The 15,107-nt window shown below is 42.1% G+C and overlaps 1 protein-coding gene across 1 annotated transcript; it reads left to right on the top strand.

The window, feature by feature from the left end:
• Positions 1 to 214: 214 nt before the first annotated feature.
• On the top strand, positions 215 to 11,110 carry TMIGD2 (transmembrane and immunoglobulin domain containing 2). Its single transcript, XM_043990656.1, is given in 9 exon segments — positions 215 to 309; positions 3,964 to 4,393; positions 6,730 to 6,817; positions 6,946 to 7,186; positions 7,480 to 7,518; positions 7,962 to 8,060; positions 8,650 to 8,810; positions 8,812 to 8,859; positions 11,096 to 11,110. Coding segments are annotated over 9 exon segments (1,167 nt in total). The 5' UTR covers positions 215 to 263.
• Positions 11,111 to 15,107: the final 3,997 nt, after the last annotated feature.

Genomic DNA, 15,107 nt, shown 5'->3' with positions numbered 1-15,107 from the left:
TTCCGAGAGTCAGGGCTTAGAACCCTGGACTCTTTCCCTACCCAGTTTCTCAGGGTTTGAGGGAGAGGCAGGAGAGGGAGGGGGCGGATATTGTGGCAGGAAATGGTATCTGTCAGACTGGTCCCATCTAGAGGACATATGGGTTGAAAAGAGGTGGGGTCGGGGGAGGAACAGAGCTCCCCTGAGAAACACATGGGCCTCCATAGGCAGAAATAGAGAGTGGAGCTGGCTGAAGGGAGGAAGGCGCCTGAGGGGAAGAAGTGATGGGATGCCCCCTTATAGACCTTTTCCTTCTGCTGCTGTCTGGGGGTAAGTAGCTAAGTCCAAGGCCCCTCCCAAATGGGGGCTTATTTAAGCCTCAATCTCCCTGTGTCATCAAAGAGACCTCGACCCTCCAGTGCCTCATGATAGCTGAGGCTCTTGTCCTCTCAGACCATAGGGATCTCAAAGAGTCTTGAAGGAACTCTCCTTTCTCCTGCTCTTCCTCTAAAATTTATCTTTGAGGAATGTACCAAAGTCCTAGCTAACTGTCCACTGTTTGAATTTATGGGGACAGACTTTTAGTTGGGATGAAGAAACCCCATAGCCATAAAACACAGAACATTAGTGCCTGAAGGACTCTTAGAACAGGAAACGGAGTGTCCAAAATAGAAGGAAAAGAGAGGAAAAAAGAAAGAAAGAAAGAAAGAAAGAAAGAAAGAAAGAAAGAAAGAAAGAAAGAAAGAAAGAAAGAAAGAAAGAAAGAAAGAAAAGAGAGAGAAAGAGGAAGGAAGAAAGAAAGGATGGAAGAGAAAGAAGAAAGAAGAAAAGCGGATAGGAATAGTGTTGGAACTGGAATAATTGTGAACGGTGTCAGATCTAATAAGGACCTTAGAACAGGGTTTCTTTTTTTCATTCTTGACCCCTTTTTTTGCCTGAGAATTTTTACTTGACCCTGGGTATATAGGTACATTTATATATATATATGTGTGTGTGTGTGTGTGTGTGTGTGTAGCTGTAGATATATTATATATTTACATATATAATATATATATTTATTTAACCATATACGTTACCAATTTTGTTTGTTTGTTTGTTTGTTTTTAGTAAGGCAATTGGGGTTAAGTGACTTGCCCAGGGTCACACAGCTAGTAAGTGTTAAGTGTCTGAGGCTGGATTTGAACTCAGGTACTCCTGAATCCAGGGCTGCTGCTCTATCCACTGCGCCATCTAGCTGCCCCCGTTACCAATTTTTTAACCTTCAATTTAAGAAGTTTTGCTTTAGAACAGAGAATGTTAAGTGAAAAGGGACCTTAGAACACAGAATGTTGGGAGAAACTAGGGATTTTAAAAAATGCTAATGCCCAGGACTAGAAGACCTGGGTTCTAGTCCCCACTCTGCCTCTCTGTGTAACCTTGGTCAAGTCATTCCCTCATTGTGGGACTCAGTTTCCCAACCTGTAAAATGAGAAGAATAATCCTTATGTCCAAAGCTGAGGGGGAGACAAAAGGAGACCTAAAGCCTCCAGAAGGTCAAAGGAGAAAGGAATCCCCGGGATTCAAAAATCCACTTTCTAAGTACAGGATCTAGGACTAGTGGCTAGATAACAGTTCATATGAAAAAGAACTAAGGGGGTTGGTGGGTTAGTGGGCTATAAACTCAATATGAATCAATGGAGGTCTTTGAGAAGACAGTTTTAGGGTGTGGAAGATAGACTGCAAAGGGCTAAGAAAGGAGTAAGATTTAGGATGTGTAGGCATTGGGTGTACACAACTTTTCCCCAGAGGATGGACATAGAAGCAATGGGTGGAAGGTACAAAGATGAAAATTTAGGCTCTGTTTAAGAAAAAACAATTCCTTTTTATTTTAAAATTTTTTTATCTTTTCATTTCTTTATTTTCTTTTTTCTTTTTTAATATTTAAAAAGTGTATTTACTTATTTTTAATTATAAAAGAATTTTATTATTTTCCAAATACATGTAAAAATAGTTTTCAACATTTGTTTTCTTTCTTTTTTTTTAAATAAGAGGATTCTATTATTTTCCAATTACATGTAAGGATAGTTTTCAACATTTGTTTTCATAGGATTTTGAGTTCCAAATTTTTTCTTTCCCACCCTCCCTTCCCTCCCTCCTCCCCAAGACAGAAAGCAATCTGATATAGGTTATATATGTACAATCACATTAAACATATTTCTGCATTAGTCATCTTGTGAAAGAAGAATCAGAGCTCAATGTTTGTTTTCATAAGATTTTAAGTTCCAAATTTTTTCTCCTACCCCTCCTTTCCCTCCCGCCCCCCCAAGACATAAAGCAATCTGATATAAGCTATATATGGACAATCACATTAAACACAGAGAAAAACAATTCCTAACAATAAGAACTGTCTCCAAATGCAATGGTCTGCCTTGGGAAAGGGTGGGTTCTCCTTCATCAGAAATCTCTAAGAAAAAGTTGGAAGATATTTAGTTAGGAATGTTAGGCAACTAAATTGTGCACTGGATAGAACATAGGAATTGGAGTCAGAGGATCTGAGTTCAAATCCAGCCTCAGAAACTTACTAGCTGTATGACCTGGGCAAGTCATTTAACCCAGATTGCCTCCCCCCAAAACAAAACAAAAAAACTAAACCAAACATCACAACCTATTTTTTAAAAATACAAAGAAGTCTGGATAGTAAGCCTGGAGAAAAGAAAAGTTACAGATGGCTTCAAGAATCCTAAGTCTTGGCATGTAAAGGTGGGATTCGACTTCTTTTGCTTGGCCTCAAATGTCAGTACTAGGAACAAAGGGTGGAAATTGTAAAGAGGCTTAGACTTCAATATAAGGAAATTGTATAATAATCAGAACTGTCCAAAGTTGTAACATGGTAATAATAACAACAACTAGCATTTATATAGTGCTTTATAGTTGACAAAGTACTTTAAAAATATTAACAACAACCCTGAGAGGGAGGTGTTGTTACTATTTCCATTTTACCGTTGAAGAAACTGAAGCAGAGGGTCATATAGTTCAGAAGTGTTTGAGGCTATATTTGAACTCAGGTCTTCCTGACTCCAGGACCAGCGCTCTATCTACTGTACCACCTCACTGCCATGGGTGTTGCTATGATGGGGGCAGCATGGTAAGACTTGGTGTTAGGTGAGAACTAGATTCAAATCATGTGTTACCATGGGCAAATCCCTTAACCTCTCTGAACATCAGTTGCTTCATCTGTAAGATGAGAATAAAACCCCTGGTCTCTACCTCATAGCATAAGAAACAAATGAGGTAATGTATATGAAACTCTTTGGTTAAGCTGAATATTCACCTATCTGAATGTCAGCTATGATTATAAGGTAATCACAGGTTCATCAAGTTGAAGCTGGAAGGAATCTTGGAAGCTGTTCAGTCCAACCCCCTCATTTTAAAGATCAGGAAATTGAAGCTGGAGTTCTGTTAAGTTACTTGCCCAGAGTCAAACAACTAATAAGCAATGGAGGCAGAATTTGAACTCAGGTCTTCCTCGTTCCAAGTAAAGCATTCTAAAATACTGTACTGCTTAGCTGCTGTAATGAAATGTTATTTGCATCTCAGGAGAGCTTGTCAGGGGTGTCACAGAAGGGACATCCCTGACTTGGATTTGAGTTGGACTGTAAGGTTTCTGAAGTCCCTTGAGTCTCTCAGATTCTGTGGTAAGAGAAGGCTCTGTAGAACAGGCCTTCTTAAACTTTTCCCACTCATGACCCCTTTTTGCCTGAGAAATCTTTATGTGACCCTGTGTATATAGGTATATAAAATGGGTATAAATATCAAACATTTACTGCCAAATTTTTGGTGAGCCCCACATCCGGTTATACAACCCCATATGGGGTCACGACCCACAGTTTAAGAAGCTTTGCTCTAGATGAATTGAGCCCTGACTTTCTGCTTCCTTTTCCCCCCTTCTCCTGCTCATCTCCCCTCCCCCATCAACCCTTACCTTTCTCTCTTCCCCCAACCCAGTGCTCTCAGGAGGGATTGATTTGATGGTGCAGCAGGAGCCTCCAGCCCAGGAGTTGGCCCCGGGGGACAAGGTGAACATGACATGCAATGTAACCTGGACCGAAGGGATGCTGTTCCGAGTGGAGTGGAGGAAGGATAATGAGACACTGCACAAGGGCCCACTGCCTAGGTGGAATTCCAGCAATGTTACATGGGGGTACAAAGACCAGTTTGTCCGGATCTGGAAAAATATCATCATCCTGAGTCTGGATGATGTGAAGGCTAAGGACAGCGGGTGCTATGTGTGCCACGTGACAATGGAAATCCCAGGGTTTAAGACAGCTAAAGGCAACGGGACATATCTCACGGTCTCAGGTATGAGGGAAGAGCCAGGAAGGGAGTGTAGAGGAGGAGTGCAGGATCATTTTGACAATCCAGGGATGGTCATGACTTAGATCTATCTCATCATTACCCTAAATCTCCACAATGCTAGACTCTGAAGTCCTCCTGTCCTTCTCTCTCTCCTTCATTCTTTGTCATGTAAAGGAGGGATTTGACTTGTTTTTCTTGTCTCCAAATGGCAGTACTAGGAGCAAAGGGTGAAAATTATAGAGGGACTGATTGGAGTTCAATCTAAGGAAACTTCTTTGTTTCACAGCCACCTCTGTTCCCTCCATCTTCCCATCCTTTCCCTGTCAATCATTCTTGCTATGACCTAACTTTCCTTCCTTGATAGTTTCAACTTTGTCATTGACCAAGGATCACTGCCCTCTGTCCTAGAATCCCATGTTACCTTTTTCTGTCCCCACTTCCACTTGCTAGACCTCAACTTTGAGCCACACCCTCCCCATCATCTCTCTTCCCAGCTGCCAGTTCTTGTTGATTCAATCCAAGGATGTGCTGGAGGCAACTCAATCTGGCTCCAGAGAGCTGTTTTTCAGTGTGAGCATTTATTTACACCTCAGAAATTGGCAAATTCTACAAATCGGCACTTGATTTATTTTTCTTGATTGTCTAGACTTTAAGAAGTGATGGAGAAAAGGTTAATAATGCTTATTAAACTTGAAAGTGTGGCACACAAACATTTTCTTGGGGGGCAGAACCAATTATTAAGCATTTGCCAGCACACCCTAGCTTCTACCTTGACTATATCTTCCATCTCTTAGAAGTCCACACCACCTCTCACCAAGAGCAGGGCTTTTTAAACTTTTTCCATTCACTATCTTTTTTCACCTAAGAAAATTTTATGATACCTGATATATAGGTATATAAAATAGGTATACATAACCTCTTACTGTTGCCAAATTTTTCACGACCTCCACATTCAGTTGATATGACCCCATATGGGGTTGAAACTCACAGTTTAAGAAGGTTGGACCTAGACTACCTTAATAGTTTCCTAATTGATCACCATTGCTTCCAGTCTCTTCCCTCTTTGCTCTGTCATGCAGGGGCTGAAATAACCTACAGTCTTAGGTATAATCATGTCATTCCCTGCTCAAAAATCTTCAGTTGTTCCCTATTGCCTCTTGAATAAAATACAACTTCCTCAAAGGTCCCTTCCAGTTCATTCATTACATAAAAGGACATTTATTAAGCTTTTATTATATATGGTATATTATGTTATATTGTTATATTAATTATATTATGTTATATCATGTCACATTACATTATATCACAGTATATTATATTACAATATTACGTGTTATATTATGTTATATTATAGCATTTATTGAGCCAGACTCCACAGTCTGGCTCCAACCTACCTTACCAGATTGCTTTTGTATACCTCCCCTTCATGGACTCTGTTCTAGCCAAACTGGACTAGTAGTTCCTCTCCAGATCTGGTTGGCATTCAATGTCCCATCCCTGACTTTGTGCCTTTGAATAGGTTGTTCCCTTATAGATGCCTGGAACTCTATCACTCTCCTCACTGTCTCTCAGAATCCTTTTCTTCCTTCAAGATTCCATTTCAGTGTTACCTTCTCTGAAAAGTCTTTCTTGGATCCTTCCAATTTTTAGTACTTTCTCCATCTTCAAATGATCTTTTCTTTCTTTATTTGGGTCTATGTTGTATCTTCTCCCAGCCTGCACAGTAGAATGTAAGCCCTTTGAGAGGAGAAACTCTTTTGGTTTTGCATTTATGTCTTTAGCCCCTAACATGCTTAGGCGGACTCATTGTTTGTGGTATTCAATACCTTCATTTTACAGATAACCTTGGACCCAGAGAGTCCCAAGGTCACAGAGAAGAGATCCAAGCCCAAGTCCTGTTTCTCCAAATCCCAATTCCCTTCCCACATACCATGCCCTACTTTGTACTCATCTCACTCTCTATTATAACAATCTAAGTATGGTTTTCTCCATGATTAGATTGTAAGCTTCTTATGAGCAAGGTATTTGTTCCATCCATCTTGGTGTCTCCAGTACTTGGTATAGGGTATTGCCCACAAGCTTAATAAATGTATGTGGATGTAGTGAATTAATGGACTGGAAGGGACCTTAGAGGGAGTTGAGTATGACACTCTTATTTGGCAGAAGAGGAAATTGAGGTCCAGAGATAGGAAGTGAGTTGTTCAAGACCACATGACATTAGTGGCAGAGCCAAGACTACTCAGGTATCCTGACTTCTAGTCCAAGATTCTTTCTACAAAGAAAAATTTTTATCTGCCTCCTCCTTTCTCATCCTCAGACTTCTGGCTTATTTTGGCCCATTTCCCAGTCATCTCTTCTCCTCCCCCCCACCATCTCCCAGAAATGGCTCTGTAAGCCTCTGGCCTGGCCCTACAGGACGCCCTGTGATGTCCCCAGCTTTTCCATGTGCCAGCCCATGGCACCCGCCTACACATATCCCAGCTCTCTGCAGCTCAATGGGCCTGTTGGCACAGTGCCAACCTGTGCCACCCACACGCCTACCCTGTTTTCATTCTGCCAGGAGGGGCCAATTACCAATTACCAGTTTCCATTCTGCTAGGAGGGGCCAATTACCAATTAACAGAGACATAGGAGGCAGTGTTGGCTCTGGCCTGGCCCCTGGGCAAAGACCCAACACTGACAGCTGCTGTACCCCCTCGTGGATCTCTCCCTTACTGCACTGGGGGGAGGGGAATTTATGCTGGGGTGCCCTCCCCCATTCCCTGGAGGAGCATCCCTGGAAAAACTGTAGGGGATAGAGGTTTAATTCTGAGCTCTACACACACATACATGCACCTTGGATGGCTGAACATACTGGGACTCCCCACAGACAGTAATCCTTGTTCTGTCCCCTAGAGGGAAGAGAAGAGAAAGGGGAAGGGGAAGGGAAAGGGAAAGGGAAAAAGAAAGGGGAAGGGGAAGGGGAAGGGAGGGAAAGGGAAAGGGGAAAGAAAAGGGAAAGGGGAAGGAGAAGGGGGAGGGGAGGAGGGGGAGGGGAGGAGGGGGAGGGGAAAGGGAAGGGGAAGGAGAGAAACAAAACTTCTAAAAGCTCCAAACCCCTCCAGAGAAGGGAGGACAAAGATATGCTTATAGGAGACTCAGCTATAGCGATTTCTGTCTCTGCAGATTCTTTCAAAGGCATTTCCAAAAACAAAGGCTTTCCAGGTAAGGGGTGATCCCCACCCTAGTATCTCCCCATTCCTGTCCCGAGTCTTCCCTTCTCCCTATGAGATGATCTATATCAATTAGATTGGCTGTCATCGTTATAAATCCCCAAGTAGAACCCAGAACATAGGGTGTGAGAGCTGGAAGGGACCTCGGAGTATAGAATGTCCAAGCTAGGAGGGACCTTAGAACACAGGATGTTAGAACTAGGAGGAGAGGGGCCCTAGGAACCACCCGGTTCATTTTCCAGATGGAGAAACTGAAGCTGGGGAGGAAGACAGATTTGCTGAAGGTCCTGCAATGAATGAGAGGCAGGGCAGAGGGTTCCCAAGCCATGGTTCCTTCCGCTGTACCTCTGTTTCTCCTGGGCCTCCCTCCCTCTTCACAACCTCTCCACTGCCTTTTTGTTTCTTGGCTCTACTATCATTTCTTCTCTTCTCAAGATTATGTCTTATGGCTGCTGGTGGCGAGTGCCATGGCGGGCTCTGGGGCTGTGTTGGGAAGAATAATCTGGTGCTTCCATAGCAGAAACAGAGACTCTGGTACGTAGTCCCCTAGTACCAGATCAGCTCCCAGGGGCACATAGTTCCCCCATTGCACTTTCCCATCCCAGAGTCCTGGCTGTGTCCCACAAGCTGTGTCTCAGTAGGAGTGTCTGAATATATCAGAAAACTGTGTTCTCAGCCCCTGGTGGAGAAAAGAGGGAAGACACTCAGACCTGATCCATAGCTACTTCTTTTTTTGTTGTTGTTTTTGTTTTTGTTTTTGGTAAGGCAATTGGGGTTAAGTGACTTGCCCAGGGTCACACAGCTAGTAAGTGTCAAATGTCTGAGGTTGGATTTGAACTCAGGTTCTCCTGACTCCAGGGCCAGTGCTCTACCCACTGTGTCACCTAGCTGCCCCTCATAGCTACTTCTTTTGATTGAATTTGCTCCCTAATTCACCCTCCCCCCAAGGGATTCTCTACCCTCCGAGATAGCTTCATTCCCTGCAGGTCATGTTCCTGATGTTGGAGATGGGGTGGGGTTCAGAGCAGGAGAAGATGGTTGGGAAAATGAAATGGGAGCCCCAACATTAGCCCTGAGAGGAAGGTCTTTGGACTAAGACCCATTCTCCTGTGTCTCTCTACAGGCAACCACGTTTATGGCAATGTTCTCTACTACCACCAGAAGGTTGGGGCCATGCCAGGCAAGGACAAGATTCTGGCATGTGCACTCGAGAGGAAAAGAGGAGAGAGCATCTACTCCACTAGTTTCCCCAAGCCCCCACCCCAAAGGGCCCCTGAAGCCCTCCCCAACATCCCCCAGCCTGTAGCCTGCTAGTTCTCAGCCAGTAAAAACAGCTTCCTCTCCTACCCACCACACACACACACACACACACACACACACACACACACACACACACACACACACACACACCCTTAGCCTAAGATTTCTCAGCCCAACCCAGTAGGGGTAGGACTTGGGGAGGGATCAGCCTTCCACAGAGCAGGAAAGTGAGAGATGGCTAAGACTTCCCAGAAACTGGGAGATTGAATTCCTCTGCCACATCACGGAGGATCCAATGCTTAAAGATGAGCAAGGCCTACATTTTTGGACATGGACAACATGAGAATGTTTTGCATAACTATGCATATTTGTTATGTGGGGTTTGTTTTTGTTTTTCTTTTTTTTTTTAATTGGAGGGGGAGTAGAGAAAAGAAATGCTTGTCTTTTGAAAAATAAAATGAAATGGGTAAAAAAATAACCAAGATGATCTGAGACCAATCTTCTCATATATCCCCTCCATCAACTAGGACCATTCAGGATACTACCCAAGCTTACTCTCCCCTTTCCCCACCCCTAACACTCAACTGACTTGGTATCCTAACAGTCTCTCCATAAAGCTTAGCAGTAAAAAACCAGAACCCTGAAAACTGGGGTGCTAATCCACTGCTGGTGGAGTTATGAACTGATCCAACCATTCTGGAGAGCAATTTGGAATTATGCCCAAAGGGCTATAAAACAGTGCAGGCCCTTTGATCCAGCAATACCACTACTAGGTTTATATTCCAAAAACATCCTCCAAAAGAGTAAAAGACCTATCTGTACAAAAATATTTATAGCATCTCTTTTTGTGGTGGCTAAGAATTGGAAATCAAAGGAATGCCCATCAATTGGGGAATAGCTAGACAAACTGCAGTATATGATTGTGTTGGAATATTATTTTTCTATAAGAAATGACAAGCAGGATGGTTTCAGAAAGACCTGGAAACACTTGTATGAAGTGATGTAAAGTGAAGTGAGCAGAACTAGAACATTGTGCACATTGACAGCAATATTGCTTGATAAAAAACTGTGAATGACTTAACTATTCTCAGCAATACAATGATCCACGACAATCTCAAAGGACTAATGATGAAAGAACTGGTATTGTTGGAACAGATGGAAACATGTTATTTTTTACTTTCTTCATTTTTTCTTTTATTACAATTTTCTTATACAAAATGACTGATATGGGATTGTTTTACATAATTACACATGTATAACCTATATCTAATTGCTCACTGCCTGGGTGGGGGGCAGGGAGAGAAGGAGGGATAATGTGAGAATATTATTACCAGAGGCCCCCTGCTATGAGAGCATGGGTTGACCTTTCTAAGGTTCAGTGTCCCAAAGTTACCTCACATCAACATGAGACCACTCTCAATCAATCAGCTTGAAGCAGTGTATAAGGCAGTTGGTTTTGGGAGCTGCTGGTTGGAACCTGGTGGGGTTGGCTGCTGAACCAGGAGTAGTTGAGGTAGTTAGGGTTTTCCAGTTCTTTCAGAGATACTTGTTCTCTCTTTGTTAACCTCTAATATATTTTAATAAATGTTTAATACCTAAACTGTTAAACTGTTATTCTAGTTAGCTTTCCCCACACAGGGATAGGATGACCACACACATTTAGTTTTACCCATCACAGTTTTGGCAAGCCAGCCAGGAGAGCTGAACCTACAATTTTCTGATCTTTAAGTTGGGTAAGAAATAAGCATCTGTTTTCTTTGCTTTAAATCAAATGGGTTTCTTTAATCTTCTAAGTACTTTTTAAAAACTTTAGCCTGGTTAAGCAGACAAGCAGAGGAAAAGATCATGTTAATGCTTGGTCAGTTTGAATTTAATGAATATTTTTTAAATTTTTTACCTTTTTTTGGTTTGTGGTAAGGAAAGTTTTGAATATCAAGGAGAGGATTAGAAATAGCATACCCCAGGACTCCCCATTAGGAAAGCTACTCATGGATTGGGATAAGGGAAAATTTACAGTGAAATCAAACATGACCAAGGTAAATCTTATTGGACTGTTTTATATGGCATAGCTTTATTAGAGGAAGAATGGCCTGAACATGGGTCATTTAATCCCCAAAGATTGAGGCATTTACAAGGAATCCTATGCCACTGGCCACCTAAACATTTACTTTATTGGAAAGTCTGGAGTAAAGTGAGCAGAAAACTGATACAAAAGGATACAAGAGAAGGGGGATCCATCCCCAAGTTTGAAACTGAGCCTATTTCTCAGGCTAGAATGTCAAATAGCCCAACTTCTATTTCCTCTACAGAAAATTCACCTTTAGTGGAGACAGAAAAACCTAAAATTCTTTCCCTTCAAGAGATTTTCATCCATAACCAAAAGGTTTCTGTAGTAAAGCTCAGACAATATACACCTTTTGGGCCCAAAGATTTCAGTTCATAGAAACAAAATATTCCTAAATTTGATGAGGATCCCACAACAGTTTTCAGCCAGTTTAGAGCAATTTTCAGAAGATATCAGCCCACTTAGGGTGATGTTACTGACATCATGCAAACAATATTATCCTGGGGGTAAAGAGCTGATATATTAGCTGCAGCAAACTCCTTAGAAACATCAGGAAAAGTTACTATTCAATGACCTTTAGAAGACCCTAACTGGGACCCCAATATCCCTGAGCATTTTGATGAGTTGCAGGAAGCAAGGGAAACATTGTTCAAGACAATGGAATCCTGTGCTAGCAAGACTGATAACTGTCAAAAATTTATAGATACAGTTCAGGAACCTAATGGAAGACCTAATAGATTCTATGATAGATTGTGTAAGAGTGCCAAACAATATACTAGATTGGACCCATTAGATTCTAGTGATGACCATTTTATCTCTAATCATTTTGTGCATCAATCATTGCCAGAAATATGAAAATATTTTGAAAGACAGTGTCTAGGTTGGAATGCCCTGAGTACTGACAGAATCAAAGAAATAGCAACATATATTTATGAAGGAAATGAGAGGGAAGAAAGGAACAGACAGAGCATTTTAGCTCCATTACAGGAAACCACAAGGCAATGAGGTCAGGCAATTGAGAATTGCTATCAACCCCTGAATTTCTATCAACCCCCTAGATTTTGTTATTACTGCAATAGACAGGGACACATAATGTGGTACTGTAGAATTATGCAAAGGGAACTTAGACAGATGATGACTGGTGAATTTAGAAACCCCTTTGGAGGCAGAATCAAAACAATTATAGACCCTCTCAAAGAGGTTCAGAGGGGCAGAACCAAAACACTTATAGATCTTTTTAGAGAGAAACAGAAGACTGATGGTGTAGGGGAGGGGAAAGGATAGTGGAATCTGAAAACTCTACCTTTCTAGACCCCGAGATCTTTAGTCTTCTTGTGCCAGTCCATTCACACTCCCATTCACACTCACAGAAGGGGAGACACGCGTGAAGTCCAAGTAGTGCAATGCTTTGGAAAAGGCCAAGAGAGAACAGCTATTAGCAAAAGTTGAGGTTGGGGGCAGCTAGGTGGTGCAGTGGATAGAGTGCTGGCTCTGGAGTCAGAAGGACCTGAGTTCAAATCCGGCCTCAGACACTTGACACTTACTAGCTGTGTGACCCTGGGCAAGTCACTTAACCCCAATTGCCTCACCAAAAAAAAAAATGAAAGGAAAAAAAAAAAGTTGAGGTTGGATTCTCTTGGTTTAATTTTCCCTCCACATAGCACCAGATAGCTGGGCTATGATATCTCATTCTACGTCTGACTTCAATTCCCCTTCCTATTTGCCTGATGCCATGAACATCTCAATCCTATTCATCTGATTAAGCCTGACTCAGTTTCCCCTCAACATACAAAGTTTGGCAATGCTAATTTCTCTTCTTCCTCTGTCCTTTTATGGTAACCCCATAATTATCTCAGATGTCATGATGGATATAATGTTGAATTTGGCCTTGACATCTGTTACCAGTTATATTAGATTCTTTAATTTCTCATAATGGCATGAGGATAATTAGGCAAATGATGCAAAAAGTGATGAAACAAAGATAAAAAATTCTTTTCTTAATTAATATCACAATTGTCTTCTCAATGTATTCCCCATAGGGGGGTTTACAGAAATATTAAATTTAAAAAATAAAATAAAGTTTTTGTTTTTATTATATCTCTAAAAGATTCTGAACTTCCTTAGATAGGTTTTTGAGAACTCTCATTGTTTGATTTGGTTATTGGCAAAGTTACTTAAAGTTGTGTTAAGATCAATTTTGTAGGAAATTTTCCATCTGAGGAGACTTTCTAGCTGATCATCAGTGTCTGAAACACCAGAGAGACTTTTTTACAACCTGAGACCATGCCCAGGATCCAACACCAGAATCCAGATCTATACCCAGAAGACATCCCAAGAATCATCTGAGAAAATACTTCTAAAGACTTGAACGGACATTTTCCTGTTTTCCTTTTCCCATTTCATACACTATTTGTAATGTCTGCCTACTAAAGGGGAGTGCCCCCTTTAGTTTTTGTCAATGTGTCGCTCAATTTATTTTCTCTCTTTTCATTCCCTTTACATTGTTAATTATAAGTATCTATAAAGTGATTGCTTCATTTAAGGAAACTACTGTTTCTTTTTTTGTTTTGGTTTTGTTTTGGTTTTTTGGTTGTTGTTTTTTTTTCAGGGCAATCGGGGTTAAGTGACTTGCCCAGGCTCACACAGCTAGTAATTGTCAAGTGTCTGAGGCTGGATTTGAACTCAGGTCCTCCTGAATCCAGGGCCAGTGCTTTATCCACTGTGCTACCTAGCTGCCCCCGAAACTACTGTTTCTTAATGAAGAACAGTGGGGGGAGTGTGAGAATGTTAGCAGGGGCCCCCTGCTGTGAGAGCATGGGTTGACCTTTCTAAGTTTCAGTGTCCCGAAGTTACCTTACATCAACATGAGACCACTCTCAACCAATCATCTTGAAGCAGTGTGTGAGGTAGTTGGTTTAGTCAGTTGGTTTGGGGAGTTGATGGTTGGAACCTGGTGGGGTTGGCAGCTGAACCAGGAGTGGCTGAGGTAGTTAAGGTTTTCCTATTCTTTCAGAGACACTTGTTCTCTCTTTGTTAATCTCTAACATATTTTAATAAATGTTTAATACTTAAACTGTTAAACTGTTGTCCTAGTTAGTTTTCCCCACACAGGGAACAAGTAGGATGACCACACACATTTAGTTTTACCCATCACAATACGATTTGGAACTCAAGTTTATTATTTAAACAAAAAGAAATCAGATCCCCATGTTTGATGGGGGTAGGGGGCAGGGAGGGGTGTGGACTGTAACACCCCAAGGGACTTAAAAAGAAAAAATAAAGGAATGGAGTATGAGAGACTGAAATCTGAGGGGTTGGAATTAAGAGGACTTGCGTCTGAGGAAATTAGGATCTAGGCAACTGGGATGAATGAGATTGGGAGCTGAGATTTGGGGGTATTGCAATATGAGATTAGACTCTGGGGGAGACTTAGATCCCAGGGACTTCTATCTGGGGAACTAAAATTGGAGTGTAAAGAAGGGCTGAGATGGATCTGTGGTCTGGTATTGATGAGATAAGTCTGAAAAACCTATTATTTGGGAAGCTGGAATCTAAGGAAGTTAAATGCTGGGTGGTTAAGATCAGGAGAGACTTGAGAGTAAGTAAGTTCAGGGGAGAGACCAGATTTTTACTGCAGAACTAGCTGACCTGACTAAGTGGACCTTCCACAAGTCACTTCCTCTCTCTAGGGACCTGGGGAAGCTCAAATCTTCAGGGGTTGGGTGGGGGTGGAAGTAAGGAAATCTGGGATCTTGGTTGTATTGGAAGAAGACTGGAATCTGGAAAACTGAGATCTTGAGATTGGGATGGGGAAAAGACTGAAGTACATGGGGGTCCCTATCCCCACAGTCCTCAAAGAGTAATTCATTTTTAGGGGAATAACTGAGTGGGTTGGGGGGATGCAGAGAGAAGTGACCTTTCCTGGGGCCTTTCCTGACACGGGGGGATCAGAAACAGTTTCTTGTTACCCCAATCTTCAAGTGCCTTAAACACTGGCCTCTTCTACCCTGTCCCCCACATACACTGGGCTTCCTTTGGTCCCATTGGGAGAAGCTTTAGGTCTGAAGCCAGTCTGGTATGTCCAGCCTGCATCCCACGATCAGAGTACCAAGAATTTTTTCTAGACTTGGCCTGCAGCCCAGAGCTCCCATCACATGTATGCCGCATGAACACACACACACACACACACACACACACACACTGTCAGCTTCCTGCAGCTGCTTCTTAACCCCTTCCCTAGGAGCACAGATGGAAGA

Source organism: Dromiciops gliroides, chromosome 1 (assembly GCF_019393635.1).
Source record: "Dromiciops gliroides isolate mDroGli1 chromosome 1, mDroGli1.pri, whole genome shotgun sequence".
Lineage (NCBI taxonomy): Eukaryota > Metazoa > Chordata > Mammalia > Microbiotheria > Microbiotheriidae > Dromiciops > Dromiciops gliroides.
The sequence above is the reverse complement of the archived record's forward strand: the minus strand, read 5'-3'. Positions and strand labels throughout refer to the sequence as shown.